Source organism: Tachysurus fulvidraco, chromosome 9 (genome assembly GCF_022655615.1).
Source record: "Tachysurus fulvidraco isolate hzauxx_2018 chromosome 9, HZAU_PFXX_2.0, whole genome shotgun sequence".
NCBI lineage: Eukaryota > Metazoa > Chordata > Actinopteri > Siluriformes > Bagridae > Tachysurus > Tachysurus fulvidraco.
Genome location: NC_062526.1, coordinates 15,487,059 through 15,511,692, shown reverse-complemented (window position 1 = coordinate 15,511,692; position 24,634 = coordinate 15,487,059). Strand labels below are relative to the sequence as shown.

The 24,634-nt window shown below is 39.6% G+C and overlaps 1 protein-coding gene and 1 pseudogene across 1 annotated transcript; both read left to right on the top strand.

Moving 5' to 3' along the window:
• The window catches only part of LOC113639161, a 60,783-nt pseudogene extending 38,095 nt beyond the window's left edge, over positions 1–22,688 (top strand).
• Positions 257–20,157, top strand: LOC113639097 (deoxynucleoside triphosphate triphosphohydrolase SAMHD1-like). The gene is made up of 13 exons (XM_047819051.1): positions 257–311; positions 12,101–12,142; positions 15,358–15,518; positions 16,676–16,785; positions 17,302–17,360; positions 17,498–17,548; positions 17,711–17,884; positions 18,031–18,131; positions 18,377–18,491; positions 18,570–18,661; positions 18,769–18,869; positions 19,032–19,189; positions 19,990–20,157. The coding sequence occupies exons 2-13, from the start codon at positions 12,122–12,124 to the stop codon at positions 20,065–20,067; spliced, it is 1,221 nt and encodes a 406-aa protein (XP_047675007.1). The 5' UTR covers positions 257–311; positions 12,101–12,121; the 3' UTR covers positions 20,068–20,157.
• Positions 22,689–24,634: the final 1,946 nt, after the last annotated feature.

The following is a 24,634-nucleotide window of genomic DNA, read 5'->3' as shown; positions in this document are numbered from 1 at the left end:
TATTTTATAGCACCTTGTATCTTTTTCTTTTTCTTTTTTTTATCAACTCAAAAATGATAACCTTAATGTGTCTATACCTGTACAACCACATCTAGGGGTGTACATGGAATTATTAACATGTGAATGTACCACGTCAAGTGTACACTGGGAACTGATACAAAAATATATATTTACTCTTTTAGTATAATAATTAACACGCAAAAAAAGGTGTGTCCATAGTTTGTTGATTCATAACTGCATTCATTAAGCTGTATATAAATACACACACACACCAGTCTGCTGTGTGGAATTCAGAGGATCGGGGGAGAAAGGTTAGCAAATAATTTACTTCTTTACAAATGTTTTTATTATTTTTAATATTTTTTTAAATATTATTTTTAATATATTTTATACCTTAAGGTTTTTGACAAATAAATTTCACTGCAATCAACATTTTTTTCTAGTATAGTCTCTGTTGTTTGGTAAGAAAAGTGTTTTTCTATGCACTTAATGAATTATACTATGTCAGTTAATTTATTTGAATGAATAGACAATAAAAAAAACGTTTATTTTATACAGTGATTAAAATCACTTTGTATTCACACTATATGAATATATTTTCTCTTTTGTAGAAATAAGGTATGACTAACAGAAGGAAATGTATTTCTATAAGAAAACCAGTGGGGCTTGAGCAGATTTGAACCACCATGAGCTGATTTTAAATGTGCATATACATATAGCATATTCCTATGTATGTCATGCATTGTATGAATGGTACATAGCCAAGTAAATTTTGTTCATTTAGCTGGTTAAAGCAAAGCCATTTACACCAGGTCACAATACAGCTGAGATTGAAAGTTAAAGGTCTTGCTCTGGAACACAGTCATGGTTGCTTGACAGTGACAGGATTTGAATGCATGACCTTTGCATTCAGCACAACTAGCTCAAATTCAGCTAACATTGTGCTTTTATTATTATCATATTTGTGTTGACAAACTTCATGAATTTATATCCAAAATGAGGCCCTTTTTAAAAAAACTGAGCTCTTACTTTCATTTTATTGTGTATTAAGACTTGCCAGTTTCCTGACACAAGAAATCAAGGCTTAAAGAGAAAGGAAAAAAGAAATTGAACTGAGAAATCACAGATAAAGATTTTGTGAATGTAGTGAAATGTACAACATGTGCTAGAAGGAATTCCAAATTTTAACAGTGTAATATTTATCAAATAGACAAGCAGGGTTGGGAAGCAGGATCCAATTATACCCTGGCTCTACAAAGCAGATGTGTAAGATATATTAATATGTATCTATGTCCAAGCTTAACAAGAATTATTATTGTCACTCGAGTCCACTGAAACAAGGATTCAGCTTCAAAGCAAACAAATGGCTACAGAAAATTAAATTAAATAACTTTTTTCCTTGCATACATTGGTGCATACAGTGCAAACCTAAACTTAGGTTTCTTATAATTCGTTCAGGAGATGATTATTAGATTATTACTTTGGCCTCTAAAAATCATTCAAATAACATTAGTAAATTATTGAAGAAGGAGACCCATGTGTCCAATACATTATCTAAGGGGGAAAGAATGCTAGTTATGTATCTAACAATTAAACTCCGTCTATGAACCCTTTATAATGAAATAATCCTGTGCTGGTTTGCTGATGAAGTTTTGGGGAATAATTCCAGTATAATGGAACTTTCCGGAAGTTAAATTTTTCTGTATTCAGTATGAACCCTGCCACCCCTCTGTTCAGTGGCAACAGAACACATAACATGTTATTTAGGTGCTGAACATCATCAAAGTGATGATAACATTGTTTTTCAGATCAAATATGCCAAAAAAAATTGGTTCATCCAACTGGTCAAAAATCATCTCCTCTCAGAAGCACATTTGATGATTTGTCTTTAATATGTTGTTTTTTTTTTTTTTTTTTGGAAGCATTCTGAACTAAACTGATCACTGAATTATTTCTTTTCTGGATTATATAAATGTATAGTGTATTGTATACCTAGTGTATGTAGTATATACCTCTATACGATTGGGCCATTATAGTGAGTTTTAAAATACGTTTCAACCCTTCGTTTTAAGATCACAGATTTTCATATTCAAAATGTGCACTAGACTACAAGCTCCTTCTGGTTTTGACTTCAGGAAAATTCAGGAAAATGACTAAGCGACATGGGTTACTCTAATGTTTAACAAACCTGCACACAAATATGCCAGAGTTGAGAAGTTTAGATTATTGCTGTACTGACACTGCAATAATATATACTATATATAAAAATATTTGTCTTTATTTAGACTTGGTTTAATTCTAAATAAACACCTTTATAAGGAGTCCTGGCCAAAAATTTATGCCATTTTATCTTTTTTAATTGAAAATTAATTGCAAGATTAAAATTCATAATCATGCCTGATACGATGATTTTATAATACTTACTGTATTTAATTCTGGATTCCTATATTATTATTCATGTCATGTTCATATTCACATATATGTCAATGTCATGTCAAACAGGCCCACCTTAATTCTGACTGTATGGATTAATCAGCATTCTCTTTGCCTAGGTTTTAAATTATGTGCCTTCCTACAGCAATGCATTGTTTTTGGTTGAATTGGTGCACAGCTATAAAGAGCAGTTTTTTTTTTAACATTAGGTCATACAAGTCATACTGTATGTACTAGGGTCTCTTACACTGAAGAGCATTTCTTGCATTAATTTGCCTGCAATTGCCAGATAAGGCATCTAGCAATATGATTTAACCCCTCTGTGTTTATACACAGATTGATTGAAGTATTTTTTGTAGGTTTGTGGTTGAATATACTTGAATGGACTTTAAAACACTTACTACTTGTGAGACAACAGATTTTCATACACAATCAGGCCTTAATGAATAAGCAAATGGCTAAGCCAAGAATGCATAGGTTATCTTTAAAAGTGAAACTATGTTCACCTGGAGAGAAAAATGTTTGTACTGTCAGTGGCAGCTAGTGGTAAGCTAAAGTCTACTACAGTAGCTATTTATAATGTAACACTAAAACTCGTTTGACAATAACAATAAACAAACACTGAAAAACACATGAGATCAAGAGCTGCAAAAAGTGCATTAAGTATTAGAGCATTAAGAAGTGTGCACACTTATGCAACCAGATTGTAATATTTTTTTTCTCACAGGTTTTTGGTTGATATAATGACATAAAGGGAAACTGAATGGAAACTATTTATCTTGGTTGGGTCTTCATTTATCTTGTAGATTTTGATGTCCTTCTGCAGCATATAAGTTCAGCAATTATAATGAACAAGTTTATTTCTCTGTTTGTGTTCACGTTGTTTTTGAATAGGAATTTCTCTTAGAGTGTATATAGGCTGTACCTTAGTTTTAAGTCGAGGGGGAGCCATGAATCCTACAACTCCATTTTCTCCTATCGTCATCCTATTACCTTTTGGGGATGATCTCACAACACCCCCCTCTTGGAGTTTTAGGTTCATATAACCTCCTCCTTTCCCTGAGTTCTTTTTCACGATTTTGTACCAATTGTTGTCTAAGTTTAATAGCTGTGTATGTACTGAATGGACAGGAACCATTCTACAGTCCTGATTAAAATCTTTCATCATCTCTGTTGTGAGTATCATGTCTTTGAAGACATAACACAAGCTGGAGATGCTCTGCGGTCCATAGAGGAAGCAGACTGAAGCGGAAGAGGAAGCAGACAAGAACAGTCTCCTATTTTCTCATAATTTCTCTTTTTATCAGAATCATCAATTGAAGTACAAACGTCTCTAGGTTACGACCGTAACCCTAGTTCCCTGAGAGATGCTGCGTCGAAACGCTATGGGAACGCCCCTGCATGACCGCGCTCTGAACCACGTGTGTAATCTGACCAATAGGCGTTGGGACGTGACGTCATCGGCGGCCACACCCTGGGTGGAGTGAGCTCGAACCCCGAGCGGTGCGGGGAGGCCAGAGGACTCGTGAGCCGACACAATCGCATCCACTACCTATCTGCTCGACGTCTGCTTAGCAGCCGGGAAACCCTTCCTGTTAGGGCCATAGCAGACGAGCAACTGCTCCGACTTTCTCCACGGACTCGTCCTGCGGAGGTAAGTGACCAGTGCTCACACTGGGCACAGTTGGTTGTGTCGCTCCTGTTCGGGGGCTGTAAACGGAGGAGGGCAGAATGCCTGCAACATGACAGGTCGTGACGGGGCCGAAGGCACCTTTGGTACGTACCCAGGTTTCGGATAGAGAAACAGTCTGGCCATGCCAGGGGCAAAGTCCAGGCGAGACGGTGCCACGGACAGGGCCTTCAGATCCCTGATCCTCTTCATGGAGGAAATCGCCAAGAGGAAGGTGGTCTTAAGAGACAGAAACCTAAGGGCCACTTCGGTTAATGGTTCGAAGGGGGGCTCCGATAGAGCCGCCAGCACAACTGCCAGATCCCAGACAGGCACTCTTGGTCGTGTCCCGGGCCTCAGCCTCCGGGCGCCGTGGAGGAAACGTGTCACCAATGGGTGCTACCCAGAGACTGCCCCACTGGCAGGGTGCTATATGCCACAATTGCAGACACGTAAACCGTCAGGGTTTTTTGATGGAATGATATGGGTTTCCCCAGAGAGAAAACAGTCTGCCCCAGAGCCACCACTGGAGGGGCCTCATGTGCAGGAGGCTGAGCAGGATTACACTGAACACCGCTTCCATGAGACACAGCAGCCTCTGGAACTGCTTCACAGTGGGTGGCTGGCCTTCCCGCACTCTCCTGACAGAGGTGAGGATGACTTCGACCCGAGCAGGTGACAACCATGCCTGCATCCTGGCCGAGTCCCATACCACGCCCAAAAAGGTGGTTCTCTGTGCTGGAGAAAGCACGCTTTTGCTGGCGTTTAGTTTAAAACCAAGCACCTTCATGCAGACGAAGACAGCATCTCGATGCCGAATCGCCTGACGCTCTGATTGAGCCAGAATCAACCAATCGTCGATGTAATTTAAAATGCGGATGCCCTGGAGCCGCAGTGGGACGCATTTCGTGAAGGTGCAGGGCGAGAGTGCTAGGCCGAATGGGAGGACCCAATATTGTTAAGCTTCCTTCCTAAAAGCAAACCTCAGGAACCTCCTGTGTGCAGGGAGGTTGGAAATGTGAAAGTATGCATCTTCCAGATCTATTGTGACGAACCAGTCCCCGGACCTGATCTGAGTCACGACCTCCTTGAGGGTGAGCGTCCTGAACCTGAGCCTCCTGAGAGAGCGGTTCAAGGAGCGTAGATCTAGACTGGGATGCAACCCACCATCCTTCTTCGGAACGACAAAGTATGGGTTCACCTCGAACCATCACCTCGATGGTTCCTTTTTTCAGGACTGTGCTCACTTCTCGTTCCAGGACCAGAGCCTGCTTGGGTCCCACCAAGGTGGGAAACATCCCATTGAAACAGGGCGGAGAGGATGCAAACTGAACCATGTAGTCATCCTGTATGGTCCGCAGGACCCACTGGGAGACTCCTGGCAGCTCCTCTCAAGCTGTCAGAAAGTTCCTCAGGGGAACCAGCCCTTTGGGGCTGGCTTCTGACCCACTCAGAGCAGCTGGGGCTGAGCCCTGCAGCTGATGGTGCCTCGTGAGAGGCGGCGGACCCTTCCCCTCCACAATGAACCTCCGGGTGGAAAGGTGGGGAGCGAACCGCTGGAGGGAAGCCACACCCTGAGGCACATATTGTGGCAGGGCTGGCAGACCGGCCTCCATGACCCAAACGGCCGGAGCAACGTACTGCGGTTGTTGACACCTCCTGAGAGGCGACGGGTCTCCCCCGTCCGTACCGAGTCTTTGGGCGGAAGTGGAAGGAGGTGCCCGCTGGAGGGAAGCCTTGTTCTGAAGCACATCATGGGGCAGAACCAACAGCCTGGCATTACCTTGGGCCCTTAGGCCCCACCCGCGGAGATCAGGTGGCCACGCTCTGTTTGGACCAGGCTGGGGCTGCCGCCAAACAGCCCCACGAGATCGCTGAGGGAGGTACTGCTGAAACGCAGCCGACTGCTTTTTATACTCCTGGAACTTGTTCACGACCGCCTTCACAGTGTCGCCAAACAGTCCAGGAGGAGCCATCGGTGCATCCAACAACACAGCTCGATCCTTGTCTGGGAGGTCAGACAAGGTGAACCACAGATGCCTTTCTGTGGCCACCAGGGCCACCATGGACTGACCAACGGCCAGCGCCATGTGTTTCGTGGTCCGAAGGGTTAAGTCGGCAGTGCGATGCAACTCCTTAATATCACGGGCCCGGAGCTAAGTCCCTCATCCAAATCACGTAGCAGGTCAGCCTGGTATGCCTGCAACACACCCATGGTGTTGAGGCAACCCGCTGCCTGGCCTGCTGCCGCGTAAGCCTTCCCGATCAAGGCTGATGTAGCACGTAGCGACTTAGTAGGGAACACCGGGGCCTTGAGCGATGATGCTACGCTAGGGGAGAGATAGCTAGCTAGCATCTCTTCCACACACGGCATCGCCCTGTAGCCGCACGCCTTAGCCCCGACCGCATTCGCGTAGAGCGAGGAGTGATGAGGAGAATATGGCAGGCTCCGGCGCCCGGTTGCAGGAAATGCTCATCCAGTTTACTGTGTGCGTGCTGCTTCTGCTGCTCCACCGGCCAGTCTAAATCCAGCTTGGCTACAGCTCGTGTCACGACCTCGAGGAGCTCCTCATACAGCACAAGCTGTGAGGAGCCCATGGGCTTGCTAGCATCCATCAGCTCGCACCGGAAGAAGAAGCAGCCATCGGGCCTGCTTCTCCGAGGGAGCAGGAGCTCGATTCAGCAGACGAGGCTGGAGAGGACTCATCCGCCTCCAATCCCATTTCCTCTTTCTCTCAGCATGGTTTGAAGGGTCTGCCAGGACACTGCCTGTCGCTGTAACTCCATGAGTTCCAGCACTACTGGTTCATCCTTAAGGTCCAGATTCTACCATGGCTGTCAAAGGAGATTCCATTGAGGAAGACATTAGGGTATATAAATCATCAATTGTCATTTTAGTAATGAGTCTAGTATGTGTTTTATTTTCCAACAGCCAGAGTTGACTAGGATCTATGTCAGTGACATTAGGATTTGGTTCATAATATACTCTCAACTTCTGTAAAAAAGTTCAGCAGAGTTGTGGATCTGTTTTAATACCTTGGACAGTAGTAGCCATCTCTGCTCTTTTAGGTCACTTCTGCGTCATCGCGTTTGCGGGACTGCAAAGTCGCAAACATCTTGCGCATTGCACCCAACATTGCATACATTTTACCCCAATTATTAAGCATATTATAGTTTCCATTATGGCAACTATTATCCACCACCATTCCTTAACTCGTCCCGCCTTCTTTACTGGTTTAGGAGAGTCTTTCTCCTCTCTTACCTCAGCAATGTCTGCTGTTACCCCTCTAGGGTTCTATAGAGTCCTTGCACAGTTGGGCCTACAGATCTCTTTACCATTACAATGATTTTCTTTTTCATTACAATGATTTTCTCCTGTTCTTACAGGGAGGGCTGTTCTTGAGAATCTCGAGAATTATACTAAAACAGATCCTCTTCCATAGTATGTGGTAGCCTAGTGGTTAAGGAGTTGGGCTACCAGTTGCCCGAACAATCCAATGATTCACATTAATAATGGTTGCTAGAATGTTCCTTTTTTGGTCTACGGTCCTTCTTCTGGAGTGACCTGTAGCTTGCACTGAAAGCTGATGGTGTCTCTATTCCATCCTTTCGTGGTCTCTTTTTGGTATTAGTGGGTTATAGCCCTCCAGGCTTTGTCCACTTTGTCCATGCCATTCTTGGCTTAACATGCCCTCATTATCATATACTAGAGGTCCTTTGATGTCTATAAGGGTGATCAACCTTAAACATCCTTCTGACTTTCTGGTGGTAGCGACCTAAAGCTTCTTTTTCTCAGCCACCCTTTGTCCTGCAATGCCTTACACTTTGTATACTGTATGTATCTAGGCTTCTTCCATCCCATGAACATTGGCACTTGTTGCCCTTTGTACCATCATAATCTTTCCATTTACTACACTTTTGACAATTCTTCCATTTCCATCAGTGTCACTTTATGGTACTTTACATCCTCCACAACACGTAATGTTAGATATGGCACAGTCTTCTATTTCTTTGTCATCATCTTCCCAGTGGGCTTTAAATCTTTAAACCTTTTCTGGCGTTTCCAGTTTGTAGCCTTCCTTTCTACATTCATTTCCTTTTATCAGAACTGACACTTTTAAGTGATGGGGGCATATTTCCAAGTACACTAATCCTGACTGTGTATTAATGTGTTCTATTGTGTTTGCAAAGTTTAGAGCTTCTGAGCTTGATCCTTGGGTCATATTAAGTCTCTTATTGAGTTCATGCCATTGTTTTCTAATAAAACTGTTTGCTTGTCAAGCACTTCTTTTACTGTATCGACGGTCCCTACCTTTTTTTTAAATCTCCCATTTTTTACAGTTCTTTGTAAGTAGGCCGTGTCACCGGTCTTCAAATTATTTGACTCTTGTCCTTGATTCAGCTATTGGTGTCCTGATCCTGTAATTGATATAGTAAAGGCAGGGTATAATTAGTTCATCCCATGATTTGGTTTTATTTCTTGTAAACCCGTTTTTAACTTCTCTGATTGTTCATTCTGCGATTCCAGTTGACTCTGGCTGGTATTTTATTGTTTTGTCAATTTTACTCCATGTTTAGTTAATAAGTCTTCTACTTCTTTTCCAGTTACATTATGAGCATTATCACCTCTTACCGAATACAGAGTTCCATGATGTCACCACTTTTCACCACAAAAGCTTCTGTCACAGTTGGAGTAGGGTACTGTAGATCACTAAAGTTAGTAAAATTGTCTAGTATCATTATAAAATAGCAATTTTCTTAGGTGTCATTGGTCTTAGAGGCCCTGCAAAATCTATGCTGATTTCCTGAACTTTTTCCTCAGTGGTACATTTATTTTGTAATGTACCACTTTGCCTTTATATTTGCAATTGATTGCACTTTTTGACCTTGCCTTCTCTGCTAGATCCATCAATAAAGATAACTTGAGTTACTTGCACTTATACCTTGTTGACTTCGACTGGGGACATCCTCGGATGGTGGAAGGAATACTTCGAGGTTCTCCTCAACCCCACCGACATGTCTTCCAGTGAGGAAGCAGAGGGTGGGGGCTCAGTTGTGGACTTGTCGATTCCCCAAGCTGAGGTCACTGAGGTAGTTGAGAAGCTCCTCAGTGGCAAGGCACCGGGGGTGGATGAGACATCGCATGGAGTTTGGGGACAGTGCCTCTGGACTGGCAGACTGGGGTGGTGGTCCCTCTGTTTAAGAAGTGGGACTGGAGGGTGTGTTCCAACTATAGGGGAATCACACTCCTCAGCCCCCCCAGAAAAGTCTATGCCAGGGTACTGGAGAGGAGAATTCGGCCGATAGTCGAACCTCGGATTCAAGAGGAACAATGCGGGTTTCGTCCCAGTCATGGAACACTGGACCATCTCTATACCCTCGCCAGGTTGCTGGAGGGTTCATGGGAGTTTGCTCAACCAGTTCACATGTGTTTTGTGGATTTGGAGAAGGCTTTCGACTGTGTCCCTCGTGGTGACCTGTGGGTGGTGATCTGGGAGTATGGGGTCCGGGGCCCTCTGTTAAGGACTTGTTCCCGGTGCATGTTGGACTCTGGCAGGGCTGCCCTTTGTCACCGGTCCTGTTCATTACTTATATGGACAGGATTTCTAGGCGCAGTATGGGGCCGGAGGGAGTCCGGTTTGGGGACCACAGGATTTCGTCTCTGCTTTTTGCAGATGATGTTGTCCTGCTGGCTTCCTCAATCCAGGACCTCCAGCGTGCACTGGGACGGTTTGCAGCCGAGTGTGAAGCGGCGGGGATGAGAATCAGCACCTCCAAGTCCGAGGCCATGGTTCTCAGTCGGAAAAGGGTGGCTTGCCCCCTTCAGGTTGGTGGAGAGCTCCTGCCTCAAGTGGAGGAGTTTAAGTATCTTGGGGTCTCATTTACGAGTGAAGGAAGGATGGAGCGGGACAGGCGATGCCGAATCGCTCCAAATCGACAGGCGGATTGGTGTATCTTCTGAATCCGCCTTGCCTGGGAACGCTTCAGTATTCCCACGGAAAAGCTGGAGGAAGTGTCTGGGGAGAGGGAAGTCTGGGCATCAATGCTTAGACTGCTGCCCCCGCGACCCGGCCCCAGATAAGCGGTAGATGAAGAAGAAGAAGAAGAAGAAGAAGAAGAAGAAGAAGAAGAAGAAGAAGAATATACAATTTTTCTTCTTATTGTCTTGATTAACTGTTATTCTTCCCTGTACAAGCCACCATGAAGTAATCGTACTGACCTGCATGTCCCTTAGTGACAAATGTTCATGGCCTGCCTAAACAAGGCTTCTACAGACCCACTAAGGAGTGCGTCCTATGTTTTGCAATAGTAAGCTACTATCATGGCAGACAGTATAAATAAAGACTGGTCTTACCTTGGAGTGGGTTGTCATTTGAAGTCTCAGCAACTTCAAAGGATCTTCTTCAAGTTCTTCTACCTAGTCCATTGTTTAAATTTTAGATGAAGGAGTCAGACTTAGACCTTTTTGTCTTTTCAGAGTCACCACAATGGGAGGCCTTGTTTTTATTTAAAGCAATGTAATACAAATATGTGTATGTAATATATGTAAATAAAATAAAATAAAATTACAAATAATCAAACAATTCTAGCAAAAGTAAAAGTAATTAAAATGCAAAGATAATATCAAATAACGTTTGTTTTCTGATGCACAATACTTAAGCAATGCAAATGTAGTACAGTAACTAAGCATAAGCTTGCCTTTAGTAGCAGTAGCACACCTTTCCTACAACCAGGAAAGCTCATATATCTTTTTTTCCAACAATTTCCAAGGCACGGCATGGTACACGCAATATTGTGGTTGACCTTTTTTCAACCTTTCAAGGCACTCTCTGTGATTTGTGCCAGAAAGTCATATCCTAATAGTTTCAAAACATTGTGCATCAAGGAAGGTTAAATGAGTAATTCCTAAATTGCCCTTTAAATATATAGGTTGACATAACTATTTCAAAGATAATAACATTCATAATTCTAAAAATACATTCCATTATAGTAAAAAGATACATATAAATCAAAATAAAAGCAAACAGAGTTCTCTTGAACATCTGATAAATAAAACTTATCTTCCATAAAGCATAAATCTTCCAGCTGTCTAGGTACAGCATCTGGTAACATGTTCAGTAAATCAGCTGTGTTGTGAGCAAGTTCGATACTTCATGGGTGTTGTCACTTGTGTCAACACAAGCATATGAGCACAAAGAAAACACAAACATTAGTGAATCCAGTTTCTGATCAGAATTATGAGAAAAAGAAAGAAGAAAAGAAAAGTGCATAAAACCAAGTCAAGTCAGATAGTTTTACTCTCTAATAGACATCTGGTCATAGTCATCAAAGATTCCACAATTGGCTGCCATCTATTTCAATATTCACAAACATCATACAGCTATGATTCAATGTTAATGCTCAAAGCTACTGTTACAATTTTGATACTTAGTTGATGGTAAATGATTTAATTTACTAAATTTAATAAAAAAAAGAGTTAATTTACCATTTTGTGTTTTCAGACTCGAGCATCATCTCACTGTGCAGTTTCTGTTTTTATTAGTAATTTTATGTTATGATCAACATTTTACTTTTATTGTTATCATATTTGAAGTGTTTGAATTTATACACAGAATGAGGTACAAATAAACTGAGCTGTTCTTTTCATTTTATTGTGTATTTCCTCTCAGACTTGCCATTTCTCTGAAATTAAAAATTAAGGTTTGATGTGAAAGGAAAAAACTATCAATAAATCAAATGTAAATGTAGTGGAATGTACAGTAGGTGCTATAAGAAATGCCAAAATTAAATAGTGTATTATTTATCAGAATTGACTCAGTATAGTTGGAAGGGAGGATTCAGTGGTACCCTGATTCTAGAATACAGTAAATCAGTTCCTGAAGATACGTATGTCTAAGATATATTGATATTTATCTATATCCAAGCTGAATATGTTTCATTTGTGTGAATTATAAAGCATATTAACCTTAATTCCTTTCTCTAATCCACTGAAATAAGGCTTCAGGTTCAGAGCAAAATATGGATGAAAAAACATTCAAGGTGAGTTTTAATCTTGCATACATTGTAATTTTATCATTAATGTGATGGTTAAGTACACATTTATCATGATGTAGGAAGTAGAGGCTGGATGGCTAGATTTATTTGTATTGGAAAACATATATTTGTTGGAGATAATTCAAAATGAATGGCATTATCATAAGAAATAGATCCAAAGGCAAAACAGTCCACTTCCAATATTTAATGGAACTTTACAGGCAAGAAATTTTAAATGCAAAGGCTAGAATTGCTTAAAAATAAACATACATACATACATATAAAATATATATATATATATATATATATATATATATATATATATATATATATATATAAACAAACAAACAAAAAACACACATGTACACACACACACACACACACACACACACACACACACACACAGGCGTGTGTTTACTCCTCTCTTTTTTTTCCCCATATGTTTACATTCTTTTGCACTTTACATTACTGACATGAGGGGGGGCACGGTGGCTTAGTGGGTAGCACGTTCGCCTGACACCTCCAGGGTCGGGGTTCGATTCCCGCCTCCGCCTTGTGTGTGCAGAGTTTGCATGTTCTCCCCGTGCCTCGGGGGTTTCCTCCGGGTACTCCGGTTTCCTCCCCCGGTCCAAAGACATGCATGGTAGGTTGATTGGCATCTCTGGAAAAATTGTCCGTAGTGTGTGATTGCGTGAGTGAATGAGAGTGTGTGTGTGTGTGCCCTGCGATGGGTTGGCACTCCGTCCAGGGTGTATCCTGCCTTGATGCCCGATGACGCCTGAGATAGGCACAGGCTCCCTGTGACACGAGGTAGTTCGGATAAAGCGGTAGAAAATGAATGAATGAATTACTGACATGTTTTCATTGTTGCAATCCTTCAGATTACATGTATGTGTGTGTTCACAAGTCTAGGTGCATTTAGTATGCACCATATGGTGCTGGGGTAGAAGCTGTTCTTTAGTCTATTGGTTCATGAGATGATGGACCCGAATCGTTTGCCAGAGGGTAGTAATTTAAATAAGTGATGTCCAGAATGAGAAGGGTCCTTTAGGATGTTTGCTTCCCTTTTAAGGCAGCAGGCTGTATAAGGATCCTTTAAGAAAGGCAGATAGAAACCTATGATTTTACATGCTGAGTTGATCACCCCAGAAGGGCTTTCTTGTCCACCTCTGAGCTACTGGTGTACCTTGTGGAGATGCAGTAAGTTAACACTGTAGGGCTCTTAGAGAGATGGGACACGGAAGAAGAGGCACAGAGACAGGATTAGCGTAATAATGGGGTGGTATTTATTTTCTTTAGTATTTAGAAGTGCAGAAAAGAGTCAGGCAAGGAAAAATAAACAGTTCCTTCCTTTAGGCTGTAGGGGGCAGTTAGGCAGCAGTCCAGGCTCCAAACCCAGGCAGCAGGAAGAGGATGGCGGTAAAAAAAATGCAGCAGTCCTCTCCAAGAGCTTAACGTAGGCTCAGTCGACAATCTTGAAGTCCGGGATCAACTGGATGTGTCTTTTTTTAAAAAAAAAAAAAAGACCCAGCAGAGAGAAAATACGCATTAGTTTTGTTAGGCACGCCCCCTTTCCCCCTCTCCAACCGCTGAGCCTTGCTTCTGGCTGTGCTTTCCTCCTGGAGGGTGAATGCTTCAGCGGCGCTCCTGATTGGCCCGTGATTTTCGGCAGGAGTTTCGGCTGCTCCGCCTCTCTTTCATTCCCCGCGTTGCTGGCCATGGTGCTGAAGTTCGGGAGCTCGCGCTTAGTGCCGCTGGCCAAGGTGCTGAACCGTCGCCTTTTGCACTCTCTTGCTTCCTGGCTGCCGGTGCAGTGGGCGAAGAGAGTTCACAACACTTTCTCAAGGATACCCTGCCAGAGTCGTTGTGGGTTGTTTTGAGTGAAGTGGTCCTCTATGCTGTCTTAAGGTTAGCTCTAGCTGTACTGTAGAGGGCTTGCTTTGTCTTTGGACCTGAAAGCAGCATTGCAGGTTTTTAAGAAGACTTCTTTATTAATCCAAGGCTTCTTGTTGGGGTAAATTCAGATGCTTTATCGGATATATTTTTAACATTTCCCAGTAATGTTGATGTGTACTCCTCCTCTACGTCCTGGTTCTCAAAGACCTCCCAGTTAGTCCTCTCCAAACAATCTTGAAGTTTGAAAGAGGCTCCTTCTGGCCATTTTTTCACAGTCATGATGTTAGTGGAGATTTTATTCTTAGTGGTGTGTATGCTGGAATTAAGAGCACTGAAATGTGGCCTGACTAACCAGAGTGGGGCAGTGGTGTTGATCTATAGCCTTCCTGTTTGAGTAGGCCTTATCCATTGTATTTTTTCCTCTAATTGCACATTTGATATGTTAATGGAATTTGGGGAGAACTATTGTTAGTTCTACATGATTAAAATCCCCCACTATGATGTAGCCAGCATCAGGGAAGGTAGTCTAATGTAAATGAATAGCATGTTGCAGATAGCCTTGTGCAGTATCAGCATTAGCATCCGGTGGAATGTAAGCGGCTGTAATTTTTTTGTTAATTACCATAAGAGCGGAAATTTCACAAGGCAGGTAGAAGAGCTTGCATTTAAGAATCAGAAATTCCAGATCATGAGAGCAGTGACTGTCTGCAATGCTGGTGTTAGTGCACCAATTGTTGTGTACATAGATGATGAGCCCCAACACCACCACCACCACCACCCAACCCCTCCCCAAAATCGGGTATGAGAGGGCTTAGCGACGTCTGTGTTATAAGTAGGAAACAGCAGTTCTTTTATGGTGTTATTCGTGGCAATCAGCAGATGTAGTTAATCATTTTTGTTGGCTAGATATCTGCCGATTGTGAGAAATACACTTGGAAGTGGAGGTTTGTGGGGTTGTTTCTTTGAATTAACTAGTAGGCCTGACCAGCGTCCATGCTTATCTTTTATGTTGCACTGCTTAAGAAATTTGCTTGTAATAGCTTGGTTACATTGAAAACTTGAGACTGTAACTTTCACTGTTTCACTTTTATCTCAGCATGTGAGTACAAAGAAAACAAAAACATTATGCTTCTATGAACACATTAAATTGCAGCTTAGGTAGAATATTTTAAGGTCTGGTGCATAATGCTATATGCAGTATTTATGGCAAAATGTTATATAATACTCCATTTGAAAGACACTTAAACTGTGCCAGATATAATATAAGCATCTATATTTGCATTTCTAGCTGTTATGAATGAAGTGAGATTTTTGTCATATTGCAGATATTCAGGGACTCCGTCCACGGCCATATTAAGATGCATCCATTGTTGGTGGACATCATTGATACTCCAGAGTTTCAACGCCTGAAGAACATCAAGCAGATGGGTGGAATCTATTACGTCTTTCCAGGAGCTTCTCACAATCGTTTTGAGCACTCCATTGGGTGAAAATGTCAACACATTCATATTAATAAAAGACTATGTTAGCCAGAGGGCAGAAGCTGCAATTATGGGAAACAAATAATACATTTTGGCCAAAAGTTATGAGAATGACACAATTATTAATTTTTACAAAGTCTGCTGTCTCAGTTTTTATGATGGCATATTGCATATAGTCCAGAATGTTATTAAGAGTGATCAGATCAGAATTCCATTTAATTGCAAAGTCCCTCTTTGCCATGAAAATTAAATTTATTAAAAAAACAAAACAAAATAAAAACAAACAAACAAACAAACAAACAAACAAAAAAAACATTTCCACTACATTTTAGCTCTGCCACAAAAGGGCCCTATAAAAGTGAAAACTAAGTGGCTCTGGCAATAAAACATCAAAATTTTGGTCCATTGCCAGGAAACTTCCCAGACCTTAATCGCATTGAGAACTTGTGGTCAGTCCTCAAAGGGTGGGTGGACAAACAAGTTCTGACAAACTCCAAGCATTGATTATGCAAGAATGGTCTGCCACCCATCAGGATGTGGCCTAGAAGTTGGGCTCTTTGCATAAGCTTAATCTAATTGTCAATAAAAGCCTTTGCACTTATGAATGGCTTGAAATTATACTTCAGTACAACATAGTAACATATGACAAAAAGATATAAAACACTGAAGCAGCAGATTTTGTGAAATTTAATATTTGTGTCATTCTCAAAACTTTTGGCCACAGCTGTGGATCTTAAAAGTTATGGAGGGTGCCCTCTTGTGGTATGGTTGTGAAATGTCCTATAAAGACATGATCTGCTTGTCATGAGGCTCCTAAAGCCAAATCACTACTGCAGTGGGGCCTGCCTCAAAGTCTGAGAGCAGGCAGTCTGAGAAATCAGAAAGTAATCATGAATGTCCTTTGGGCCGTAGTATTCCCAGTACACCAGGAAGAACATAGCAATGCTCTGTGAATAAAACTGAGTGTGTGACTATGCAGGTCCACCTTCATTCTCCATTGAGGCAGTTTTTTTTAATTTAGAAATGTTGATACAGGGCAATCAATCAAATATATCCTTTGACATGCTGAAAAAACCCACCAAAATACATCATTAAATAATATCTCACAATATTTATTATATGGTTAACATGAATAATTTCTACACCTTTTTTCTTTTAACAGTGTGTGTCATCTGGCAGGGGAACTCGTAAAAAGTCTGAAAGCTCAAGGACAAGATATTTCTATTAAAGATATCCTCTGTGTTCAGATTGCAGGATTGTGCCATGACCTAGGTTAGATATTCACACTGCATTAAACTATAACACTTAAATAATACAATGGAATAACATAAATCAAATCTAAAATCATTTTCAGTTCTTTGAAAATTATTTTGTAGCTGCTGAGTATGAGCTCTGAGAAACTGGGATTTAGAATCTAGGGTCAAATTCATGGTGTACAAAGAAACACAGAAACAAAGCTTGGAATTATGTAATGTTGTGGTGCACAGAAACAGCAGCAGGCAGAACATAGACACAGACACAGCCAGGACTGGTCATTAAGAAAGGTTGTATTTTTGGAGGATGGAATTGAAGCAGCATGGGATGCTGTCATATATGTTAGGGTGGAAAATGGTAGTGGTCACTGTAGTTGTTCGGTCATCACGAACAACTATTGTCATGTTCCAACAATTTAATCTTGAATTTGTTAAAGAAATATTTTCATTCAATATTTAACTCTTCTGTATTATGTCTATACCTAATTAATATCATTCTGAAAGTTAATCAGTAAAATCTACTTTTCATATGAAGGTCACGGCCCGTTTTCACATTTATTTGAAGAAGTCACGATGGAGCTATCAGAGAAACTGGTAACTAAACAATTTAAAATTAAATTTACCACCAGAGTGAATTTGAATATTCCATTTAAATAGCTAAGATTAATGCAAGGTTCTGGTTCAATTGAGAGTTATTTGCCTTATTTTTGCTGTTCTTCTCTCTCAATAAGGCTTCGATACCAGGGAAAATTGTATTTTCAGAGGCATTAAAAAATTGGAAGGTGAGGAATTTGTGTTTGTAATCAAACTATGCTATGTATTCTTTTTATTTTCAGTTTTAGAGTTAAGCTTGTTCATTTGAAGTGATCTGTAAAATTATCACTACTGTAGTTTAATAATAAATATGGATTGAGTTATTCTGCTCTTTTTTGTCTATGGCATAGCATGAAGAACAATCAGGCAAAATGTTTGACCTGCTGATCTCACATGGCATTAAGAAAAAGATGCTAAATCATGATTACAAGTATGAAGGTAAAACATTAAGATTTAAAAACATAGACTTCAAGTTCATCCATGAACTTATTGAGGGCCCACCACTTTCAAGATCTTCTGCTCAGGTAATAATATCAAAAATACACCACACACATACACAGTCACAATCATAGGGTCAAATAGGTCAAAGATGTAAGAATCAATACAAGACAACAGTCGCAGCAAATTTCTGTTTCATTTTTATTATCTGTAAATGTTTTGCCTGATATAGTGGCCCTACAGTGGAAGACCACAAGCCAAGTCATACTTGTATGAGATTGTGGCCAATAAACTCACAGGCATTGATGTTGACAAAATGGATTATATCAGCAGGTGAGTTTCACTTGTGCATATTCTGTGTGTAAAATGCACAATCATTTTTAAATAATGCCATTCAATGTTAAAGTATTGCTAAATGAATGATACTGTACTATATATATATATATATATATATATATATATATATATATATATATATATATATATATATATATATTTGTGTGTGTGTGTGTGTGTGTGTGTGTGTGTGTGTGTGTGTGTGTGTGTATATATATATATATATATTTTTTTTTTTCCAGAGATTGCCTGCATCTGGGGATGAAAAGCAACTTCTCACATAAGCGCTTTATGATGTTTGCACGAGTTTGCTGCAATGAGGATGAATCGAAAAAGCACATTTGCATGAGAGATAAGGTAAACTTTAAAGTATGGAAATGCAGAAAGACACTTGATATAAAAAAACATATTGAATTTCTCTCTTATATTCTTCAGGAAGCGATAAACATGTATGAGCTCTTCCATAGTCGATACATGCTTCACTGCACCGTCTGCCATCACAGGGTTAATGTGGCAATCGAAACAATGTGAGTTAACTTGGAAAATCAACCATCATGTGAGATTTAGAAAAACATAGTTGCTGTCATACAAATACAGTACATGTAATACTCATCATGTTTTGTCATCTTTAAAGGATTACTGATGCACTTGTGGTTGCTGAAGGTCACTTTAAACTGGGTGATAAGACAATCTCTGAGGCAGTTTTGGACCCTGAAACATTTGTGAAACTCACAGGTTCACACCTTTGTCTCTTCTAGACAGTTTTTTTTTTTTTTACCAACCTTAACAAACAAAAAATAATCTCAGGCAGTATAAATATAAAGCAATTTTAGAATTGCAATTTGAAATGATTTAACTGTAATAAATTTAATTGATCATTTTGTTTTTTGTCCCCAGATGACATCGTCATAAATATCATGCAGTCAACAAACCCAGAACTCAGAGACTCAAGGAAAATCATCAGAAGAATTAGGAAACGCAAGCTTTACAAGTTTGTTGGTAGCAAAATATTTCAGACAAGGGAGATAAACCACTTGAAAACAGCTAAAAAGATGGTTAGTCATGCTCATTTGTACCAATTTTCTTTTACTAAAGTCAGGGCAAATAAATTTTTTAACACTATTATTAGTATTTTGGGCTTGTCTATAATTTTCAATGTGCTACATACATGCTAATTCTGTTCAGATAAATTTTGAGGGGTATGTGATAATCTGGCCCACAGCCCGGTTTCATTTGTCCCATGTGAACTTGGGAAAAATTATCATGAATCAGTCGGAAGTAGAATTTGAGTTTGGCACACCTGATCTAAAGTCTATTAAAACTGTAGTACACTAATTTAATAAACAACAGATTTTTTCCAGACCAGAATAAACATTAGCTGATACAGTACCTGATTAAAGGCAGTGAAACATATGTAAAAAAAAATAATAAATAAATATTATATTGTAAGCAGATTTTTATTAACCAAAGCAGACACATGCATTTGTACTGTAAATATAAATGAGAACCAATAAATACTGTTGGCACTAGAAGTGAGGGAAATGTGTGGCAAGTGTTGAATATACCTCATTATTTAATAAAAAATACCTCATTATTTTGAAATATTTTGTAAATTTCAAGAAACTGTCTTGTAATATTATTTGTAGTATTTTTTATGTTTGTTTGTTTATAATTGGTGAATGAGGTTTCTTATAAACCAGTGACCGATAATTGAGAAGCCAAATTGTGTAAAATGAAAATAAGTACAAATGGTATCAGTTTCATAAAGGTAGAAAAACATTTGCTCTTTTTAAAACATCACAATTTTTTTTTTGTACCACTCACTTCCATATTTGATGTGTGTTTCTTTCAACAGGCGGCGGTAAAAGACTGGCTGCGGTCTATCCAGACAACATCAGAAAATGTGATCGGAATTTGTTGGGTTTTATGTTGATTTTAAAATATTGAGGAGCACAAAAACCTATAACCCTGGCCTCTTACAATTGTTTGTCTTTTATTTTATATAAATAATTTTTTAGACAAAAAATACTGCCAATGGCAGAAGTGGATCAATCAGAAAACCGAGGTGGATTTTACTGTCAAGGTAAATAATATAAAAAATAATACAATTTTATAACAGGTATTGGGGACATGCCATAAATTAAGCTTTCAAAAATATTTCATTTACCAGTTAAAAAATAGAAAGTGAATGCACAGAAAAGAAATTCAAAACAAATTTATATTTGATCACCTATACAGCTTAGTATAATTGATTTTCAGGTCAAGTATATTTTATTGTCATCTCAACCATATATAGCTGAGATAGTACATAATGAAATAAAACAACGTTTCTCCAGGTCCATGGTGCTACATAGATCAACACAGATCTACATAAAAACAACACAGAGCTAAGGACTTAAAGTAAATTGTCCTAGCCACATAAAGTGAACAGTGTGCATACTGTATATTATACAGTACATTGTACAAAAATATTGGAATCTGAACTAAGGGTTCTAGTAAACATATATACACTTATTCACTTGTTTACTCATACACCTGTCTCTAATCCAAGTGTAAGAATGGATGCTGGTAGGTTAGTCACACTAAATACTGATTTTTTTTCTGTTCACTCAATTTGTACATATAATGTTTTCCCATCATTTACTTAACCATGCTATTAAAAATGTAAACATTCAAATTAGGACTGTGGTGTTCAGAGGTTGAAACAGGAAACAAACCATACCTAACCTTCAGAGACAGTTCGGAACGTAAAATAATTCTGTTTGCAATAGGTAATAATGGCACATAATTAAATTAACTGGCATACTGTTTAGGAAAGTAATTTACTATTTGCATAGATACACACACTGGCCAGCATTGAAAGTACAATGTTAACAAAGAACCTCCCCAGTCTTATTAGCAACAAACCACTAGGAGTAGGTTTTTGACACTGTTTCACTTCACCACAGACAATAAAAATGTTGTCCACACTGTATGAGCAGATGTTCCCAAATTTTTAGTTTAGAAAATAGATATAAGCATCAACACTGCAATAAGCTATTACAACTTCTCTCATATGGACCGACTCAGTTTCAAGCAGATAATGGTACGCATCTGGATTCGTTACTTGAAGTAAGTGGTTTAGCCTTAAAGTCTTGTTTAGAGGGTTCAGTAATTCTAGTCAAGGGATTATTTTGAGATTTTTTCAAATACATTCAGCTCAAGTCAAACTTAAAAAGTACATGCTTGTGATGTTGTTTTGACAGATCTGTGGTTTACAAAGGGTGCCACAAAAATGCTTTTTGTGGCAGACCAGACCAGAAATGCACAGTAGCATTGCAATGCGTCTTTTATTGTTAACATTTCAGAAATTTGGGTATAGGTGTTTTGGATAAAGAAACAAATTCAAAGTATAATGCTACAAGTCACATATATAATCTTTCACATTATGACGTGCAGTGAAATGCTTTTTACGATTTTCCATGTTATAAAAAGAGAGTCATAACAGCAACAGGTGCATGTGGGCAATAAATATACAGCATAAACACATTCAGTTACATCTAATTTTTTTTCTTACTGCTAAAAAAGAATGACTTTTGTCATGACAAACTGTCTTCATTCATTACAGTTTGTTGAACTAAATTATGGAAAGAAAGCAGAAGATCCAATCAAATATCTTCGATTCTACAGGAAAAACAATCCAAACAAATCAGTGAAACTGGATGAAAATGAGGTAGACAAATTCATGCAAGTTCATGGTTTTTTATTTATTTATTTAGTTTGGCGCTGTATAGGATAAACGCTACAGAAAATGAATGGATGGTACAAACCCAGTGTATTAATTATTTTGCCCCTCTGCAGGTTTCCTACATGCTCCCCAAAAACTTTTCTGAAATAAAGGGCATGATTTTTTACAAAGGTTTGGGAAAGGTACCAAGAAACCTACCACTCAAGCCCTTTTGGGATATATTAAGGGCTAGTTCAAGTGATGACTCAGACGAGGAAACAAGTGAGGACTCAGACGAGAAAACAAATGGGGACTCAGACGAGGAAACAAGTGCGGACTCACACGAGGAAGCAAGTGCGGACTCACACGAGGAAGCAAGTGGGGACTCACACGAGGAAGCAAGTGGGGACTCACACGAGGAAGCAAGTGGGGACTCACACGAGGAAGCAAGTGGGGACTCACACGAGGAAGCAAGTGGGGACTCACACGAGGAAGCAAGTGGGGACTCACACGAGGAAGCAAGTGGGGACTTACACGAGGAAGCAAGTGGGGACTTACACGAGGAAGCAAGTGGGGACTTACACGAGGAAGCAAGTGGGGACTTACACGAGGAAGCAAGTGAAAATTAATTGTAGTAATAAGTGTGGCCAGCTATTCACTAATCTGTTGCTGGAAAAAAAAATAGAAGCTTTAATTTTCAAATCCCAGATGCCTGGGTAAATGCCTGGACTAATCTAAAGAATATAAATTGATTTGTGCAAATTAAAAAAGAAAAATGTGCACATAAATACGCTTGATGAATACACAGATTTTTTTTTAATTCATATAGTGTGAATTTGTTTAGGTTTTTTTTGGGCTTTTCTTTAAACTTTGATGTCAACATTTTGAATGACTTTGGTATGATTTTGTTGACATTTGACTGTTTTTTTTTTTGTTTGTTTGTTTGTTTTATTAACCAATAAAACAAAGTTTTTCTTTGGACCGCATCTTAATAAATACATTTTCATGTGTTACGTCATCCTCTAGACTCATTGTGAGATGTAACAATCTGTGTTTTCCTTTTTTTATTCGTTTTTCTCGGGAGACTTCAGGAGAGTTGTTTCATGGATATTCCACATTCCAACATTAACTAAATAAATAAATTTTTAAAAAAAGGATAATCTGTTTTTTTTTTATTAAATAAAATTATTGATGCTAAAAAATTACTAATATCCATTTAATGGCAATATTCATACACTAAAAATTAAACTGTAATTTTTAAGGTAAAAACCTGGTTGCCAGAAAAAAAATGGTTTAATTGTCTTATTTACGGTCCATAACACTCTAATGTTTATGTTGTTATAAATACAGTTTATAATACCTCAAGGATTACATTGTAATAACCATGGCTCATAACCAACCTTTTACAGCTCGAAACTGTTTATTTTAAAGTTTTTTGTTGTAATAATTGTGAATAAAAATGAATAACAGTCATGCCTTGAGATACAAGTGCTTTGACATACGAATTTTTTGAGATACGAGCTGTGATTCGACCAAATTTTTGCCGTGAGTTACGAGCAAATTTTTGAGACACGAGCATCCGAGGTGCCGCCGCCGAAACAAAGATCCCAACAACCACGTGTGCTCTGTTTCCCCCGCCTCAGCTTCCCGCGTCTCACTAGGTTAAAGCTGCCTTTCCACTGCACACGACAAACGATGTCCGATAAAACGGAAGTCATTCATTTACTATGGAGAGTCGCAAAGGCGCTGCGTGAAGCCGCCTTCACACTGCACACGACAAACGAACACGACTGTCGGATTTGGCCCCCCCAAAAAGATTGTTTTGGATAAAGTTTAAAAATCACTAAAGTGTATGTTAATACTTTCTGATTTTGAACGTTGGATCCGTTAAAATTTTTTATCTTGTGCGACTACACCGCATCTGATATGCCGACAGGTTTTCATTAAAATGACCGGCAGATATTAGTGAGGAAAGAGTGACAAAAAAGGCAAAAACAAGTGAAGTGAAAAGCGATGAAGAAAATTAATGCAAAGAAAACAGAAAACTATTTAAACTACAGAAAAAACGTAACATATGGTAAATTCAGTTAAGTTTCTCTCACTCACTCACTTTCTACCGCTTTATCCGATCTACCTTGGGTCATGGGGAGCCTGTGCATCATCATCAGGCATCATCGGGCATCAAGGCAGGATACACCCTGGACGGAGTGCCAACCCATCGCTGGGCATATACACACTCTCATTCACTCACACACTACGGACAATTTTCCAGATGCCAATCAACCTACCATGCATGTCTTTGGATCGGGGGAGGAAACCGGAGTACCCGGAGGAAACCCCCGAGGCACAGGGAGAACATGCAAACTCTGCACACACAAGGCGAAGGCAGGAATTGAACCCCGACACTGAAGGTGTGAGGCGAACGTGCTACCCACTAAGCCACCGTGCCCCCCCAGTTAAGTTTCTGTAAAACCATTATCTTATCACACATCATACTGGCAGGATTTAGCCCGGACATTTTTCCATGTGCTTCTTTGTTTACATTCTGTGTTTATGTGTCTGCCCATCCCTTGTCTACTCCTTCCTGCCTCAGCACACCTGTCCCTTATGTGTCTAATTGTCTTTATTATTTATTTATTTAGAAATCTTGTCTTTTGTGTTGTCTTTTGTTTTGTCTTGTCCGTGATTGGTTTGGTTTTGTCTGTTTTATAAATAAACCGTTTTTTTTGTTTGTTTGTTTTTTTACTATCCTGCATTTTGAACCCTGGTTCGCTGACAATAGCGCTTTTAACAA

Excerpts from the sequence above, each read along its gene's own strand:
- LOC113639097 (XM_047819051.1), top strand. The coding sequence starts at position 12,122 with ATGGATGAAAAAACATTCAAG. Across the intron at positions 16,786-17,301 it reads AGGATTGTGCCATGACCTAG|GTCACGGCCCGTTTTCACAT; the intron begins GTTAGATATTCA and ends TTTCATATGAAG. Across the intron at positions 19,190-19,989 it reads TGAAAACAGCTAAAAAGATG|GCGGCGGTAAAAGACTGGCT; the intron begins GTTAGTCATGCT and ends TTCTTTCAACAG.